Below are 18335 nucleotides of genomic sequence, written 5' to 3' on the forward strand. Positions count from 1 at the left end.
GAAGCTTTTTAATGGTTGTCAATGATGGAGAGTCAAACGTCTTCAAAATCTATTGATTGATAATTTCAGTTCGATCACCAACTGTGCAACATGAAAGAAAATTGTTAAGTTAAGACTACATAGTCAACGATTGACATCCATCGATGAATTTCTTGAAGAAAAAAGAATAAAGGAGATGAGAAAAGAGAAAGAAACAGAGATTATCGAAGGAAGAAAACTGAAGAAATGATAGAGATGGAGATAGAGAGAGAATGAGAGAGAGCAACGAGGAGAGAATGAAAAATTGGATACGCTACTTGATCCCTATTAAATTCCTAATATCAAGGAATATTCATTTTTACTTATTCGTATATAATTGGTAAATTGTATATTAATTTTTAAGTAAATTAAAACTTTATTGTGAAAATAATAAGTTTAAAAGTAGTATAGCTAAGTAAAATCTCTTTTGGTTGTTTGGAATTTAGCATGCTTGAGTCATAAGAAAGTGTTAACAAAAAGGACTAGGATCTTTCAGGTAACCGAAGAACTAAAAGTCGACTTTAGTAGTCCTTTCGTCACTTCCATTTTCTTCTGTAATTTCTCACTATATCAGTTTCTTTCCTTTTCTTTTTATTTTCCGGCACCAACTCCCTTTTTTCCTTTACTATAGAATAATAATTTAAATCTCATGACAAATGTGACTCGGTGGGGCAAATAAAATAAAGTAAAAGAAAAGATCTGGGCCCAGAAAAGTTGAAGAGCTTGTCACTTTCTGGTTAGTAGATGGGTGATCGACTCTTTTATGCAAGGATAGTGAAAAGAATCCTCGACAGTGCCCCACTTTCCAACCAAAATCGACGTGTTTTAAAGGCTCGTGCAATCCTTCTTATTGTTGTTTACACTTCTTTTTTCATCAAAGTTTTAAGCTTTTTGTAGCTTTTGATTTTCAGGAAAAAGTGGCTCGACACTCTGGTGCCATTCCTATTCAAGAAGATATACATCCTCCAAAAGATAATTCCATCAACTTCCACAAGTATACATCAAGGAGAAGGGGCTTAGGGGATATGTTTGCCGATAAGTGAACGTCATAAACGTGGCAATGGGGACCTGCATTCGCACAGCCCCTATTGCAGGGTAAAAAAAAAGATGGAATTCATATGAAAAGAATGTCACTTTAAAAAGTATTTCATTTACTCCTGGAGTAAAATATGCATCAACTCAATCAATACAGAGGAAAAACTAAAACGTCAAGCATTTCGCAAATAAATGCTATAATAGTATTTCCTGTTTCCTGCTCCGCTTTATGTTGTGTGAGAGGAAGCGGATAAGACAAAATGGTAGACGGCACAACATCGGATGTCGGTAGATGCTTGTTGTCAAAGTTTTATCTCATTTCTCTTTCTGCTGGACAGGATTCTTTTGGCTAGCGCACTCCAATACACGCATCAAGACAGTATAGAGTAATTAGTGCCATTTCTTCCGACCTTGAAATCCAGCTACAAAGTGCATTCTGTTTTTTTACGATTCTTTCCCTGAGAGAGTATCATGGTTTACCCTTAATCATCAATGCACGTTTCTTCGGGTAATCTGAAGCTTAAACAAAACATAGCCTGCAAAACAAAAGGAAAACAACAGCTTCAGGGGCATAAAGATAGAATAATACCCGTGAATCAAAACAATATGAATGCTGTGCTCCAAAGAAGTTGAGTCTATTGAGCTTGTACCTTATTTGGAGCAACATCTCTAACCCTGTGAAATACAGAGCTTTGTATTCTGGCTCCCAGGGCAGACTCTGCAACCTGCAAATCAACAAATTGAGATCACCAGAGACATACAAGCAAATGTAGACTAGCTGAACTAAAGGCTAAAGGATGAAAATAAGTACATTGTAAAGGTAGATCTCCGTAGCACTATAAGGAGAAAACAGACTAGTAAGTATTAACTGAGAGCAGTTTAACCAGCTTGACCTGTGATATACTATCCAGATATCGAATACTATGCAAGCTACAACATGATTCATAGATTTAGTCAATCTAGTTATTCAAGGACTTGGTAAACATGAAACAAAGTGTGTTAATCAACTACCATTTTGTATTAAGTGCATCTGTAATTTATTAACCCATTGAGATTCCCCAAGAACTTTCCTGTTTCAGTTTTGCTACTAAAGATGCAAATCGTTTCATGTCATGCACGTGTTCCATTTTATTATGATCCAAGTACATTTCAAATAATCTTGTGCGCAGCAATTATTGAGGAAATGTATAAAGCTTTACTGCAAACCTGCACGTTAGCCCATACACTATTACCAATCTTTGGTATAGTAGTCTCGCAGTGGATTATTCTTATCAAATTCACACTTAAGAAATCTCGAGGGCCTTACCCTGTAACAACTTACTTAAATTAAGTAAAAGAAAACCAAATGTTGATTGTTAAACCAAATACAAAGTATTCACATCACAGCTAATTGATATGCTTATCCTCATTTGTTTTTTTTAAGATTAAGACGTCTGAATCTGAATACACATCTGAATATATTAAGATGTGTATTAAGATTAAGACATCTGAATCTGAATACACATCTGAATATATTAAGATGTGTATTAAGATCTGAATAGAAATAATTAAAACTGTTTGATTTTTAACATCTGAATGTATAAAATTTATCTTTATTTGAAAATTAATAAACATAAAATTCATCTGAAATACTAACTAATCTGATATTCTATCAATAAAATATATAGTTTTTAAAAATATGATAGTTGCTGGTGGTGATGGCTAACGGGTGAATGCCGACTAGAGGCGGTGGTTGGTGGTATTTTTGGTTGATGATGGTGGTTCATGCTAGTAGCTAGTAGTGATTGGTAGTGGTGGCGATAATGATTGAGAATGGTGGTGGTGAGTGGTGATAGTTAATAATGGCTGGTGGTGATAGTAATTAGGGGTGTCAATGATTCGGTTCGGCCGGTTATTTTATAAAATTTGTACCATACCAATTTTTCGGTTATTCTATTATATATAACCACAATTAGACTTTTCGAAACCGTCCCAATCATGTCGGTTTCTCTTCGGTATCGGTATGGTCCGGTTAATTTTCGGTATTTATTTTAAATGTCATGTAAAATTCATCAATAGAAGTAGAATGCAATAACATACATTATTTTACGGACTTAGAAAACTCTCTAGATATTTTTAATGTTTAAAGGGTGATGAAATTAAAAAAAAAAATGAAAGATAGAGTATAGATCAGTATTGTCAAATGCACGCTTAAGCCCTGAAGCGAGGCTCAAAACATGTTGAGCGCTTTGCCTCGCTTTGTGGGCGCTTTAGTATCGCATCAAGGCTTTAAGGCATACTATTCCTTGCCAATGAGTGTAATCATGAAAAAGCGACATTAAACAATTGATATTTCACTTTATCGTAAATTTTTTTCAATTTTTTTGTCCATATATTTGTTATTCATGCTTATAATTATTAGTCTTGGACTATATATACATATTTTTACTTTTTTTCCAGTTGCGCCTTTTTTCATTAAAGCTCACGCTTTATTTGCGCTTTTAGCACCAACGGACCTAAGAGTTTTTTTGTGTTTTTCGCCTTTGATAATATTGGTATAGATCCATCAACTATTCTACAACAACGTAAAAGAAACCAAGCAAAAGCAAAGAAAATATAAATCACACGAGTAAAAGGAAACATATTCAATAAATTGTAGTTTACTACTCATAATTACTAGACTACTTTGTGTCTTTCTAATAAAGATACTTGAAATAACTTAGTTTAAGTAGAAGTAGCATAATAGGATTAAAGAATTAGTATTTTGAGCTTAATTACTTGTTGGCTTGCCATAGTTTTCATAATTCCAAGGCCCAAAGAAAAATTTAATGCATTATTATTTTTAAACTTACTACATAAATATATTTTTCACATGTAGAATTTATTCGGTACGGTTCGGTATTTTTACGGTTTATTTTTATAAAATAAAAAACCTACCCTAATTATCGGTGCGGTTATAGATTTATATAAAAATCTACGGTTTCTTAAAAAGAAACTTAAAAATCGGTTCAGTACGGTTCGGTAGGTTTAGTCGGTTTTTAAATATCCATTGACACCCTACTAGTAGTTGTGACTCTGGAAGGTGGTGGATGGGTGGTGGTAGGTTATAATGATGGGCAGTGCCGGCTGTGGTTGTTGATGGTAATGGGGTGGTCAGTTGTGGTAGTTGAGGTGGATGATTGTTGATTGTGGGTGAGAATGATATATGGTGGTCGGAGTGGTGGGGATAGTGGGTGGTGATAATGGTGGCGGCTATGATTGAGGATGGTGGTGGCATGATAGTGGGGGTGGTAGTGGTGGTGGCATGGTGGTAGTTGATAATGGTAGGCGGTGGTGGCAATTAATAATGAATATGTGATAGCATCTTAATGAAATTAGGTCATGTTATAGATCTTAATCATACAGACCTATTCAGACTCATTAAGTAGTTGTGAAGTAAAACAAACAAACACACTTAATGATTAAGCTCTGAATAATTAAGATTCAGACTTTAAAAATAACGCACTTAATGTTTAAGATTTGAATGATTAAGATTCAGACCTCCATTAAGTGCAAACAAATGAGGCCTAAGACGGTTTGTTTTTTAACATTTGAATATATAAAATTTATATTTATCTGAAAATTAATAAACATAAAATTCAAATAAAATATTAATTAATTTAATATTCTATTAATAATATATATATATGGTATTTGGTGGTGGTGATGGCCAACGGTGGTGCTTGTGAATGCCGACTAGAGGCGGTGGTTGGTGGTGGTTTTGGTTAATGGTGGTAGTTATGGGTAGTAGTTAGTGGTGACTAGTAGTGATGTCGATTATAGTTGAGGATGATGGTGGTGGTGTTGATTGTGATTGAGGAAGGTGATGGTGGATGGTGGTAGTTTATAATGGTGGACAGTGCCGGCCGGTTGTTGATGGTGATAGAGTGATTAGTTGCGGTAGTTTAGTTGAGGTGGATAAGTATGTGTTTGTGGTTGAGAATGGTGGTGGTGGGAGTGGTGATGGGGTGGGTGGCATGATAGTAGTTGATAATGGTACGCAGTAATGGCAATTAATAATGAATGTGGATAATAGCATCTTAATGAAATTAAGTCTGTTTTAGATCTTAATCATACAGACATGTTCAGACACATTAAGTGGTTGTGTAAAACAAACACGCTTAATGATTAAGATCTAAATTATTAAGATTCAGATTTTAAAAATAAATACACTTAATGTTTGAAATTTGAAGTGCAACAAATGAGGCCTTATGAGACAATAAAATAGCAGACAAACACACAACCGATTTCTGAATTTCAAGATGTTGCTCAGGGATCATAAAATGTAACGACCCGGTCGGTCGTTTTAAGATTTAATGCCCCGATCCACTATTAACTGTGTTCCTCGTGTTTGTTTCTGCTATATAGATTTGTCGGGATGGTTCGTTTTGAGTTTCGGAGTGTTTGGGACACTTAGTCCCTAAATGAGAGTTTAAACTTTAGAATTTAGACCGTAGTCAGAGCAGTGTGAAGACGACCTCGGAATGGAATTCCGTCGATTCTATTAGCTTTGTTGAGTGATTTCGGGCTTAGAGGCGTGTTCGGATCGTGTTTTGGAGGTCCGTAGCTTATTTAGGCTTGAAATGCCAAAAGTTGAATTTTTTAAGTTTCCAGATTGATAGTGAGATTTTGATATCGGGGTCGTAATCCGATTCCGAAAGTTGGAATAGCTTCGTAGTGTTGAATGTGACTTGTGTGCAAAATTTGGGGTCAATCGGAGGAGGTTTGGTTGGTTTCAGCATCGGTTGTCGAATTAGGAAGTTTCAAGTTCATTAAGTTTGGATTGCAAGGTGATTTGTGTTTTTAGCGTTGTTTGATGTGATTCAAGGGTTGGAATAAGTTCATATGGTGTTTTAGGACTTGTTGGTATGTTTGGTTGAGGTCCCGGGGGCATCGGGTTGATTTCGGATGATTAACGAACCTTTAGACTTAAGAAGAAAATTACAGAAATTGCACAAGTCTCCAGTTCCGGTTTCCTTTTACGCGTTCGCGAATGGGAGCTGGGGAAGGTGAAATTTAACGCTTCGCGTTCCCGATGTCGGTCCCGCATTCGCGAAGCTGAGAGGTCATATGCCTACGCGTCCACGAAGAGGGTCCCGCGTTCGCGTAGGGGTGAGAGAGTTGCTATCGCGTTCGCGATGAAGGAATTCTGGGCCAAGTCTAGTTGTGCTTCGCGAACGCGAGGGGCCTTCTGCGTTCGCGGAGAAGGAATTACCTACGCAAATTATAAAGTTCCAAAATCGAGGATTAGCCATTTTTATCAAAACTAGAGTTTGGGAGCTCGGATTTGGACGAGGTTTTGAGGGATTTTCAGAGATAACAATTGGGTAATGATTCTACACTTGATTTTGGTTATATCCCACTAATCTATCATTAATTTTATCATTTAATTTCGGATTTGAGGTGAAAAGTTGGGAAAAATGGAATAGAGTTCTTCAACTAAGATTTTGAGTTTTGATTGGGATTTTGACATCGAATTTGGATAATTTTGGTACGAGTGAACTCGTGAGTGAATGGGGGTTCATAATCCGTAAGTTTTACCCATTTTCGAGACGTGGACCCGGGGAGGATTTTTGGGCATTTTTCTATTTTCTTGTCTTAGCTTCGATTTCATTAGCTAAATTAGTTGTTTGTAGTTGTATTTACGTTATAATATTAATTTGATTAGATTTGGGCCACCCGGAGTTGGATACTCGTGGCAAGAGCGTGATTTCGGATTGATTTTAAGCCGATTCGAGGTAAGTGGCTTGTCTAACCTTGTGTGGGGAACTCACCTTAGGATTTGGTATTGTTGTTATATGAGTGTCGTGTACGTGAGGTGACGAGTGCGTAAACGTGCCGATTGTTGAAAAATATCGTTTTCATTAAGTAAATATATGTTTTCTTGTAATTGAGCAATATTTGTACTTGACGCCTATTGCTTAGTTTAGGAAAAGCATGCTTACGTGATTTAATTGTCTTACCTGCCTTAATTGCCTACTTGTACTTTATGCAGCATGCTAGAGTAGAATTTCCTGTTTAATTCTCGAATAGAACTGTAAATTCTTCTGAGATTATTATGTGTTTACTTTGGGACTACGGGACGATATCCCGGGAGATCCCCTGTATGTTTACTTTACGGATCGGTATTCCGGTAGATCCCCCGCACATTATGTTTGGGACTACGGGACAACACCCAATAGACTTCCCGTATTACTTTGGGACTTCGGATTGGTATTCTAGGAGTTTCTCCCTGCATAATTATGATTCGGACTATGGGACGATATCCCGGGAAATCCTCTGTGTATTTACGTTTGGGACTACGGGACGATATCCTGGGAGATCCCCTGTTGCTATCTCTATGTACTGAGTATATTCTGTCTGTGATTTACACTTATTCAACTGTTAGTGTCTTTAATTATATTGTCGCACTTCTTACTATTTTACCTCGTTTCATATATATATATAACCAGTAGGGCTCTGACCTTCCTCGTCACTACTCGACCGAGATTAGGCTTGGCACTTACTGGGTACCGTTGTAGTGTACTCATGCCCTTTCCTACACATGTTTTTCGTGTGCAGATCCAGGTTCTTCGGCTCAACCATACTATCAATGAGGCGAGGCGATCTTCAGAGACTTCGAGGTATATCTGCCGCGTCTGCAGACCGGGGAGCCCCTCTCTATTCCTTCTTTTAGCTATAGCCCTTCTGTATTTTCCTTTGGTTAGACATTCTGGAGTTAGAACACTATGTAGTATCCACAGCTTGTGATTTCATGAGATCCGGGTTTTGGGGGTTGATTCAGTTTGAGTGTGTATTTGTATATGCCGAGCGGCATCTTAAATGTTTTTATTATGTTTGATCCGCAATTTTTGCTAGTTTTATCTATCGTTCCTTTTTTCGCAAATTGTTAGGTTTACCTAGTTGTAGAGACTAGGTGCCGTCACGATAGTTCACAGAGGGCGAACTTTGGTCATGACATAAAAGCACGACAAAATAACTGGAGAGTGAGCAAGTCTTGTTTGCAAATTGAAATGCAAAATCAAAGTACAACAAATTAATCAAAGTAGAACAAATTAACTTTTAAACTAGGAATTACCGAAATTATGTAGTCTTCTGTTTCGCTTGCCCGCATGAAGCAATAGCAATGAATCCAGGGTAAAGATCCCTTCCAATATCTCCTTCTGATAAGGCCTCTAAAGGCATCTAAGGAACAGAAAGCAATTATTAATTGCCTTCATGTTATAATACATTAGCAAATATCATTGTCTGACGACAAGCCAACACATTTTCTGTTTAACCGCAGGTTGTAGAAAACAGAAGGTAATTTCCAGGAAAATGCACCCACAAAACACAGCTATAACCTGCTGGCTTAGAGTAATATCAGTTCTATTTTTATCACAGAAGGAGGTGCCTTTGTTGAACAAGAGAATGCTAAATACAACAAATGGACTTGACCTGAACAGTTTATTGCATCAAAAACTAGATAACCTGAAAATGTGGTTAATTTAATACATCATAACATGAACTGATGACCAGCAAACATATATGGTTTGAAACACATTTACTTTTCCCTTTTGTTTCAGAGGACAAGATTGGTTCTGACTCTTGGGCACCAGTCCATTAATGTATCTCCAAAAGATATACATGTTTCGGGGCTTTGACCCAATGTAGGTGCTGCTGGAAGCCATGGGCAAGCTTCTCACATTTCCCTCCTTATGGCAGTTTGTAAATTGGTTGGATTCTAAAATTAAGACACAAAATTAAAACATTTCCACTGATGCTTAAAACACCATCAGAATTATCCCCGTCAGATTCTTGCATGATAATCTACATATGGTATTCGAAAGAGACATTCAGAAACATGGACAGAGACAGCTAACAAGCAAATAACTGTTGACCACAGTTAAAAGATATGCATGTTTGGAGGGAGAAATCATAGTAGATTTACCAAGAAACTCCAGAGCAGAAGCTGGTAGGTTCATGATCACATGATCCACATGCTCCCAGGGCTTCGTATTCAATGACTCAGAACCCTTCATTCTCTTATTTGGTCCTCTTTTTTTCCTACCAGTAACAGAAACACCATCATTGACAGCAGATCTGCCTTCTCCCTCTAGTGCACCAAATGAGCAAATTTAGTTATTTGTGTTCAAAGTATCTCAAAAGCATGGTATTCACACATACACTGGGTTCAGCATTTTGGACAGGAATAAAACAGAAAACTAACTCTTAAATATGCACATAATTGATTATAACAAAGCACAGTAGAGCATTTATCATTTCTTTGCCAGCCCCACCTTCTTGAGAACTCTCAGAACGTCTTTTCACAGAAGTTACACTCACAGCTGCCACCATAGATGAATCATCAGGTCCTGCAATGTTGCATGAAGTTTTCTCTTGTACTTCTTTGACCTCATCTGCAGGGGTAGTCCAGATTAACAAATGAAATGCTTTTGGGGGTAAGATAATAATTCACGTACAGTCTTTAGATAGTGTCTCCCCATCTGCTTGGCCACTGGGTCTCTCAGAGAAATCAGCTTTGGCATTGCTTCCGTTACAGGGTACGGCCATGAGTTGAGAAATAAATTTCCTTGCATCCATATTGTATGGGTAGACTAGATGATCAACCTTGTTGATTTCGGCATTAATTTTCAGATAACAAATGCTATCTGGGTTCAAATCATTTGCATACACTACGCATTCTTTCTGCGCTGCTGGTATAGCAAAAGGACCAATGCCAGCAAACATATCACATATGGTCTCCCCTGCCTGGAACTGTGAGACAAGCCTTAAATGCTCATGTTCCAATCTAGAATTCCAATACACCAAGCTATAATCAAGCTTGAAAGTTGAACCATATTGCTTCACTTCTGTGACCATATCATCTTTCCCAGCCAGTATCTCAAATTTTGGCACACGAAATTCATTGGTAATTGTTCCAACTTTATTCACAACTGTCTGGATCCTGGGGTAGTTTTTCTGGAAGGATCAGGAATGAATAACTTGATCAAATTAAGAAAAAGATCGGTGACTTGGGAAAGGCAGAAACAGGGTAGAATTCTCTCATTAAATGAAACTGAAACCATGATAGAAATATTATCACATAGATGCCTGGAGATAAAGTGAAGGAGATGGAAGGGAGCAGCTTGGCCCTAATGCAGATGAGGTAAAATCAAGTGTCTGGCACCAAATCTTAGGTTAAGGAAAAGCAATTTCTTAAGAAGGAAAGATCTTTGTTTAGGGAGAAAAAACAAGTATCTCATTCTTATCAATTAGTTCCATCAAAAATATTAAGGAGACGAAATTAAATCTGATGCAAAACATTTACATTGCACTATAGCAGAGATTCATGCATAAGAGGGGAAAACCAAGTGTATGTTGATTCCTTTTTTCATGGACATAGCTAAATGGAAGACACATTCATTAAGGCCATAAATTAGAAAACATACATCATAAATAACTTTGCCGATTATGTCCTTGTAAGGAAGAAGCTCATCAGTTATATTTAAATGAGCAATGTGACCTGCAGAAATATCACCTCAATTATTTAGGGACCTCAGTTGGAGGACAGAATATTGAAATTTCTGACTTCGAATTAAAGGAAGAGAGATGTACAATGAAGATTCTCTAAAACCTATAAAGAAAGTATAGAAAAGATAAAGAGAGAAAAATGTTGCATTGAAATACTTAACTATTGTCTCAAATGATGATGGTACTTCAAGGCCAGGGGGAAGAATCTGCTTTAATATATGGTCTGCAATGTAGCAATTGGTGAAAATAAGGCAACTAGTCATGTGAATCTCAATTATTGGATTTGAAACCAATATAACCTATCTGTAATGGTCATAAAATTTATAACTTTGTATTGCATGTCTTCTTAGGTGAGTTAGTTATATTCTAAAGGACAAGAAAATTGCATATTTTGTGTAATAATGACACGACATTGATGGAGGTGTAAATGGATGCCAAAACTATAAGTATCAGGTATACATATACATATATATATCATATTAATAAGAGGGAGTTGGAGGAGCTTGAGGTCAACATGTATGCTTCACCTGTTAGCTTAAAGGTTTTTTTTGAAATTTCACCGTTTACTTGCTTTCAAGCTATTGTACTTCATAGCTTTATCACCTATACATGCTTATTACTTTGCTCAAATAGTAGGGTCCACCTCATTTTACAAGCCACACGTTCACTCAGCTTTTTGAAGCTATCACTTCCTCATCCCGTGGACCCCGCATTGGGTCTTTCAATGTCACACCTAGAGGTCTAGCTCCCCTTTTAATGGGTTTGGCTATTGCACTTCTTTGTATTTTCCATATTTTAATTTGCCATATAAAATTTTAACTTTTTTCCGGTAGAATTAAAAGGAAAATGATGATTTAGTTGGAACTGAAAGGCTATTAAGATTTTTTAAAAAAAAGGTACTATAAAATTGAACGCTACACCTTTACTTGAAGATCAAAATGAATTGATTTTAAATTTTCTAATTTTTAAATGATAAATGAAGATGTTAAAATTATACGAGGTAGTCAAAATGTACTATTTTCATTCTCGAGAAATAAAATTTTGGTTGCTTAGTCAGAATAGAATTAATGCTTAATATGCGACGATTTAATGATCCCCTTATATAAGTTGGAGCTACGAGGAAGTTTGTTAGCTTACTAGAGGCTAATCCACCAACTGGTGGCTAAAAGACCAAAATCGCTTTTGCCAATCAAAACCCTAAAAGTGGTAAGTAGATTTAAATCACTTCTAAATTTCATCAAATTGATTCTATTCCCTCCGGTCACTTTTACTTGGCATGTATACTAAAAATAGTTGTTCACTTTTACTTGGCACTTTACGCATATCAATAGAAGATAACAATTTTTTTACTATTTTACCCATAGTATTTATTACTCATTTCAAATCATTTTCTCAAATCCAATAAAATATGCATCAATTAATATGGGTATCATGGTAAATTACACACTTCATTTATTATTTCTTAAGGGGCGTGAAAAGTCAAAAGATGCCAAGTAAAAGTGACCTGAGGGAGTACTATTTTATTTCAATTTTATTTAATAATTGAATATATAAATTATCTTTAAAAATGAGTCGATCCTTAACAAATCTTGTACGATATCAGAAATACTAAGATAGCATACATAGGTAAACAAGGAGATAGAAATTCTTTGTTTTCACATTTGAAGTTAATAATACATATAGACAGAATTGCAGAATGCTCACCAATTTACTGAAAAATATGGCCAACTTGTTACAAATAGCTCACAACGGCATTAATTTACCACCATAGCCAAAGCCAGCACAGCGGATTCAAATGCAAAAGTGAGTCACATCTGAAAATAATACAAACAACACCACCAAATAGTTGTTGGGCCCGGGCTTAGCTCGGGCAGACCCTCACTAGTATATCATATATGGTACGCTTAACATGACTTTTATGCACATGAATATAAGATGATGAACAAAGAAATGGTGATGGTAAATAAAAGAAAGGCATGAGTAAGGATCACAAATGAGAGCACTATTGTATTTTAGATTATTTACTTCTTAGTTCACCTATTGCAAGTCCCCCACACCTCTCCTCCCTTTTTCAAGTTCAGTTTGTTTAGATTAACAAAGGACACAAGAATATAGGAAGGGTCAAAAGTAGATGCCTCTACAACCATGTTAAAGGGTAAAAATGATGAGAGACACAATTTCACTTAAATGCCTACTTTAAAAAAGATATTTTTGGCAGGTTATGAAATATTTAAAATAAGGTCTATATAAACAGAGTTGCTAACCTAACAAATAAAACAACTTACCAAACTACTACAAGAAATATAATGTAGGAGGTTATTAACTATAGCTCACACCAACTCGCAATAAGGCTATAGACAACACAATCTTACAGTTTAGAGAGTTAGGAGGCTGAAGTTTTACCACCGTAAAGTTATCAAAACAAAAATACTTTGCCACCGTCAGAAATCATTTCACCGATAGCATCAAACGATAACTAAAAATTGCGATTAAGGGTATAGTTATTTCCTTTCTCAGTATAACAAATTTTACTGGTTTTGAACTGCTAAACACAACAACAACAACAACAACAACAACAACAACAACAACAACAACAACAACAAACCTAGTGAGTTCCCACGAGTGGGGTGTGGGAAGGGTAGTATGTATGCAGACTTTACTCCTAGGGACCATACCCTAGGAGGGCAGAGCAGTTGTTTCTGATAGCCCCTCAGCTAAAGACAAGATGCAAAGAAGCAATGGTAACCTATGTTGCTCAGACTCTCTGAAAATGTCTCGGGGTACGTGTCGCATTCTCCAAAGATAGTGTATTTTTGGAGGATCCGACACAGGTGTTGCAGCATTTTGGAGAGTCCGCGCAACATAGATGGTAACGAGTGGTAACAACAGCAAGATATTAAGAAAACCGAAGCGAAAGAATGCAATCAAAGGTAGTACCAACAATCCAAGAATAAAGATACCCCGCTAATACTAATGCTACTGGTCTGAGAAAGAAAAAGAGAAACGCTCGACTGCTTACTAACCTTCCATCCTAATTCTCGACCTCCACACCCTCTTATCAAGGGTCATGTTCTCGGTAAGCTCCAACTACGTCATGTCCTACCTAATCACCTCTCCTAATACTTTTTTGGCCTACCTCTATCCCTTCTCGTACCCACCAAGGTCAACCTGCCACACCTCCTAACTGGGGCATCTGTGCTTTTCCTCTTTACATGCCCCCATCATCTCAGCCTCGCCTCACGCATCTTATCCTCCACGGGGCAACTCCTACCTTTTCCCGAATAACTTCATTCTTAATCTTATCTAACCTGGTATGGCCGCATATCCATCTCAACATCCTCATTTCAGCTACTTTCATCTCTTGAATATAAGAGTTCTTGATTGTCCAACACTCCGCCCCATATAACAAAGTTGGTTCTAACCATCACTTTGTAGAACTTACCTTTAAGTTTTAGTGGCACGCTCTTATCACACAAGACCTTGCATCGAGGGTCTATCAGAAATAGTCTCTCTATCTCTATAAAGTAGGGGTAAGGTCTGTGTACAGCCGTACACACTACCCTCCCCAAACCCCATTTATAGGAATACACTAGGTTTTTTGTTGTTATTGTTGTTGTTGTTGTATTCTTATCACACAAAACACCGAAAGCGAGACTCCATTTCATCCACCCTGCTCCAATACGATGTGGGATATCCTCATCAATCTCCCAATTTCCCTATATTACTAATCCAAAGTACTTGAAACTATCTCTCTTAGGGATGACATGTGTATCAAGCCTCACATCCATGTTTGCTTCCTAGGTTACGTCGATGAACTTACCCTCCAAGTATTTTGTCTTGATCCTTCTTAACTTGAAACCTTTAGACTTTAGGGTCTATCGCCATACCTCCAGCCGCTCGTTAACACCACCTCGCGTCTAGTCAATTGGAACTATGTCATCTACAAATAATATACACCATAGCACCTCCACTTGAATGTGTCGTGTCAGTGCGCCAATTGCCAAGGAAAGCAAAAATGGACTAAGGGCCGATCCCTGGTGCAACCCTATCACAACGAGGAGGTGTTCTGAGTCTCCTCCCATTGTCCTTACTCGAGTCTTAACTCCATCATACATGTCCTTAATCACCCTAATGTAGGCTACAACCACACCTTTAGCCTTTAAACATCTCCAAAGAACCTCTCTCGGGACTTTGTCGTATGCTTTCTCTAGGTCAATGAACACCACATGCAAGTCCTTCATTTCCCTATACTGCTCCACCACTTACTAGGTGAATGGCTTCCGTAGTCGAACGACCTGGCATGAAATCAAATTGGTTCTTAGAAATGGACAACACTCCTCCTCAACCTTTCTTCTACCACCCTCTCCCAAACATTCGTATAGTTTAACAGCTTGATACGCCTATAGTTGTTGCAATTTTGGATATCACCCTCGTTCTTGTACAACAAAATCAACGTACTCCACCTCACTTCTTCGAGCATCTTCTTCGTTCTAAAAATGACGTTAAACAACCCAACGAGTCACTCCAAGCCTGCCCTACCCGCACTTTTTCTAGAATTCCACAAGAATTTTGTCTAGCCCGGTCGCTCTAACCCAGCTCATCCAACGTATAGCCCCCTCGACCTCCTCAACTCTTATGCGCCTACAAAATCTAAAATCTCGACGACTCTTGGAGTGCTCCAAATCACCTAGCACAATGTTCATATCCCCATCTTCACTCAAGAGTTTATGGAAGTACAATTGCCATCTTCGCCTAATATGTGTCTCTTCCATCAAAACTCTGCTCTCTCGTCTTTGATGCACTTCATTTTGATGCATTTCACTCGACATAGAATACATAATTTTAGTGGCTTTCTATTTTCGCAAGATACACAACTTTCAGCGCCTTTCTACAATTTCCTTTTATTAAGGTGAGCTACATTTTGCAATAGTAACGGAATATGCAAGATGTTCCCAAACGAAGCTTTGAAATCATTCTTGTTCTACTAACATTATTGATAATTTGTATCCACTATGATTTTGTTTAAAATGAATATCACCTCAGAAAAGTTTACATAATTTCAAAAAGAATATACAGAATGAATGTGAGAGAAAAGAAGAGACAATTATTTAAGCTAGAATCCGGACTATTCCAGTCAAATGGACTGCAGTATTGCAAAAGAAAATGTACAATATCAGGAACTATCAAAAGCTAATAGGACTCATAGTTCAACTTATAGTGGAGGACTAATTGCTTACCTGCACTCCAATAAGAATAACCAAGTGTCAGCAAATAGGGAGCAACTTCAAACTGACACAGGCCTTTTAGTTCAGCAAGCTTTTGAGCAGGAATATCAGATAAGTCTGTATCATAATTGGCCAAAAAATAGGCATGTTAGCAATAAGATGTTGATGACAGTGGTCAAAATGTACCAGTGTTCAATATAAATTTGAATCTCAGACATCCAAAGTTAGTAACAGCGGCTCCCAGGATGAGACTAGACAGAAAATGAATAGAAGCCACAAGTAACATAAACGGATGACGAGTCCTCTTAATGAACTAGTTACTGAGTCACAAAGTTGCTTAAGAATAATGTATGAAAAAAAATTCATACAGCCAATACTTGGTTGAGAACAATATATGACACAGAAATATGAACACACAACCTTGTTTTATTTAGAAAAGGAAGGCTATTGCAAGCAGAGAGTTGCCATCGGAAGTATTACACTATATATCAGAAATTCCTATAGCCAGAGCCCATGACCTATCTTGAATTGTCTGAATAGGAACTAAAGCATTAGTATATACTCCTTAACGCAAAATGATACCAACAATCACCTTCAAAAGAAAAGGAAGAAAACAATAATAAAACTGATAAAAAGAAATGTCTGTCCCAAGAGCTTTCTGCTTTCTTATTGTTTTCGTGGATGAAGTAGGAAAAAAACATGATAGGCAAAGAAAAGTCAATTCCGAAGATCACATCTGATCAAGAATGGGAAGAGGCAGAAATGAGCTTCCTGTCTAGCTTTCTAAATCAAGGAATGGAATGAACTATAAACCCACATTATCTTGCCCAAGCTGGTAAAAATGCGATAAATTTAAGCTTTATTTGAGCCAACAGCAATCCAGTCAACCAGCAAGATGCAAAACTTTCATCAAAGTGAATCAAGATATTCTGATTCGTTGCTTTATGTTTGACAACTCTTTAGTTGTTTCTCTTTTCTTCTTTATGGGTATGCATAGAAGAATACATACTATTGCAAGGTTGTCCCCGTAGCAGATCTTGTTTTCCAAGTCATGACATAAAATGAGAAAGCTCATGCTCCGGTTTTTCATGCATGAAAGAGGTCAGTTATCTCAAATCTCAACAGACAAGAAATTTCCATTTACAGCAGAATCAGGGGGATATGTTCCTAGACTATCTGTCATAAAGTAACATATTCATTTACCTGGTCTTTTGACTTTTTCAGAGAAAATCATGAACCGGGTTTTTTCATTTGTTGGATCCTCAGTGATAGGCTTTAAGCGTGGCCTGTCAAATAAATGCCTACAAGAAATGATCTTTCATCACCAGCAGCGGAAAATAGAGTTAAAAAGGTAAATGAGACACTCAACAAAGGAGATACCAACAAAAGATTTGATGTTTAGCATTTTTTGTAGAAGGTGTGGTGCTCTAGAGCAGTAAATATAACAATAAATACAGTTGCGAGCCAAAAAGTGATCTTTCAAACAACATCTAATATGAGTTTCAGATATGTGACTTTTCATTCACAAATAGATAGGAGAAAAGCGAGTTCCACATATGAGTCCGTGTACATTAAGGCTTTTCAATTAATTAAATTGGAATATAGAGAAGATATGAACTGTGGGATTTACTCACAAAAATCAAGCATCTAACATAAGGCATGTTCTAACTTGTTAGTAAATTTAGCAGAGAAATATCATCAAACGCCTACACAGTTATCAAGGATCACCCTCATGTCATATACTTTACTTTTATTTTGACAAGGAAAACAATTGTTTATACGATAATTTGTCTAGTAAAAAAGTTAATCTAAAAGGAAGGATAATCCATACCCATGGAGTATTCTCATGGCAGCCTTGCAATGCTCCCGAGGAATCCTAAGTGCCCATAGTTTCAGGTGCATGTCGAACTTGCTCTTCTCCAATTCCACCATTTTGCGCGATAATTATTAGTGATACTAGTGGAGGTCCACACAAACAGAAGTGGTGAAAGTGCTTTTAGGAACAAATTAACCAACACTAGGATGAATTCAAGATCGATTTGGGGTTTTAGGGTTTTGTATTGAGCAGAAATGGAGATGAAAGTGGAGGGAACAAATAGGCCGGAAAAGCAGGTCGGCGCGGTCATTTGGATGTATATGGGCTAACGTTTTAACTTCCCTCCTTTGAGGCCAAACTACTTTTTTGCATAACTTAAGGCTCAAGGAGCAAAGTCAATCTATCACAACCCCAATACTCAATGGTAATGGCGCCTATCATATTACTAGGCAAGCCAACCCAAACCATTAACCACAACAAGTTCCTTTTATAAAACTATTTTCTAACACACGCTTAGATACCAAATTTTCATAATAAGTGTTTAAAATACAATTACATACGCGAAAGTCAAATAAACATAAAAACAACACAGCCCCCAAATATCTGGTGTCACGAGTCTAGAGCCTCTACTACACAACTGACTGTCTCATACAACAAAAGTCTAGAAAAAAATGCGGAAAAAAACAAGATAAGAAGGAGAAAACAGGGAT

General features: G+C 37.1%; 1 protein-coding gene across 1 annotated transcript; it reads right to left on the reverse strand.

Annotated features, from left to right (window-relative positions):
• Positions 1-1137: 1137 nt before the first annotated feature.
• LOC104231995 (tRNA (guanine(37)-N1)-methyltransferase 2) lies at positions 1138-17998 on the reverse strand. The gene is made up of 11 exons (XM_009785084.2): positions 17641-17998; positions 17013-17110; positions 15822-15926; positions 10745-10807; positions 10503-10576; positions 9534-10032; positions 9351-9470; positions 9002-9166; positions 8150-8256; positions 1704-1778; positions 1138-1589 (listed from the first exon to the last, which is right to left on the reverse strand). The coding sequence occupies exons 1-11, from the start codon at positions 17739-17741 to the stop codon at positions 1536-1538; spliced, it is 1461 nt and encodes a 486-aa protein (XP_009783386.1). The 5' UTR covers positions 17742-17998; the 3' UTR covers positions 1138-1535.
• Between the last annotated feature and the right edge of the window lie 337 nt (positions 17999-18335).

This window comes from Nicotiana sylvestris, chromosome 5, assembly GCF_000393655.2.
Source record: "Nicotiana sylvestris chromosome 5, ASM39365v2, whole genome shotgun sequence".
NCBI classification, from domain to species: domain Eukaryota; kingdom Viridiplantae; phylum Streptophyta; class Magnoliopsida; order Solanales; family Solanaceae; genus Nicotiana; species Nicotiana sylvestris.

Excerpts from the sequence above, each read along its gene's own strand:
- LOC104231995 (XM_009785084.2), bottom strand. The coding sequence starts at position 17,741 with ATGGTGGAATTGGAGAAGAGCAAGTTCGACATGCACCTGAAACTATGG. Across the intron at positions 10,033-10,502 it reads TCGGCAAAGTTATTTATGAT|AAAAACTACCCCAGGATCCA; the intron begins GTATGTTTTCTA and ends TGATCCTTCCAG. Across the intron at positions 1,779-8,149 it reads CAGAAGACTACATAATTTCG|GTTGCAGAGTCTGCCCTGGG; the intron begins GTAATTCCTAGT and ends GTTGATTTGCAG.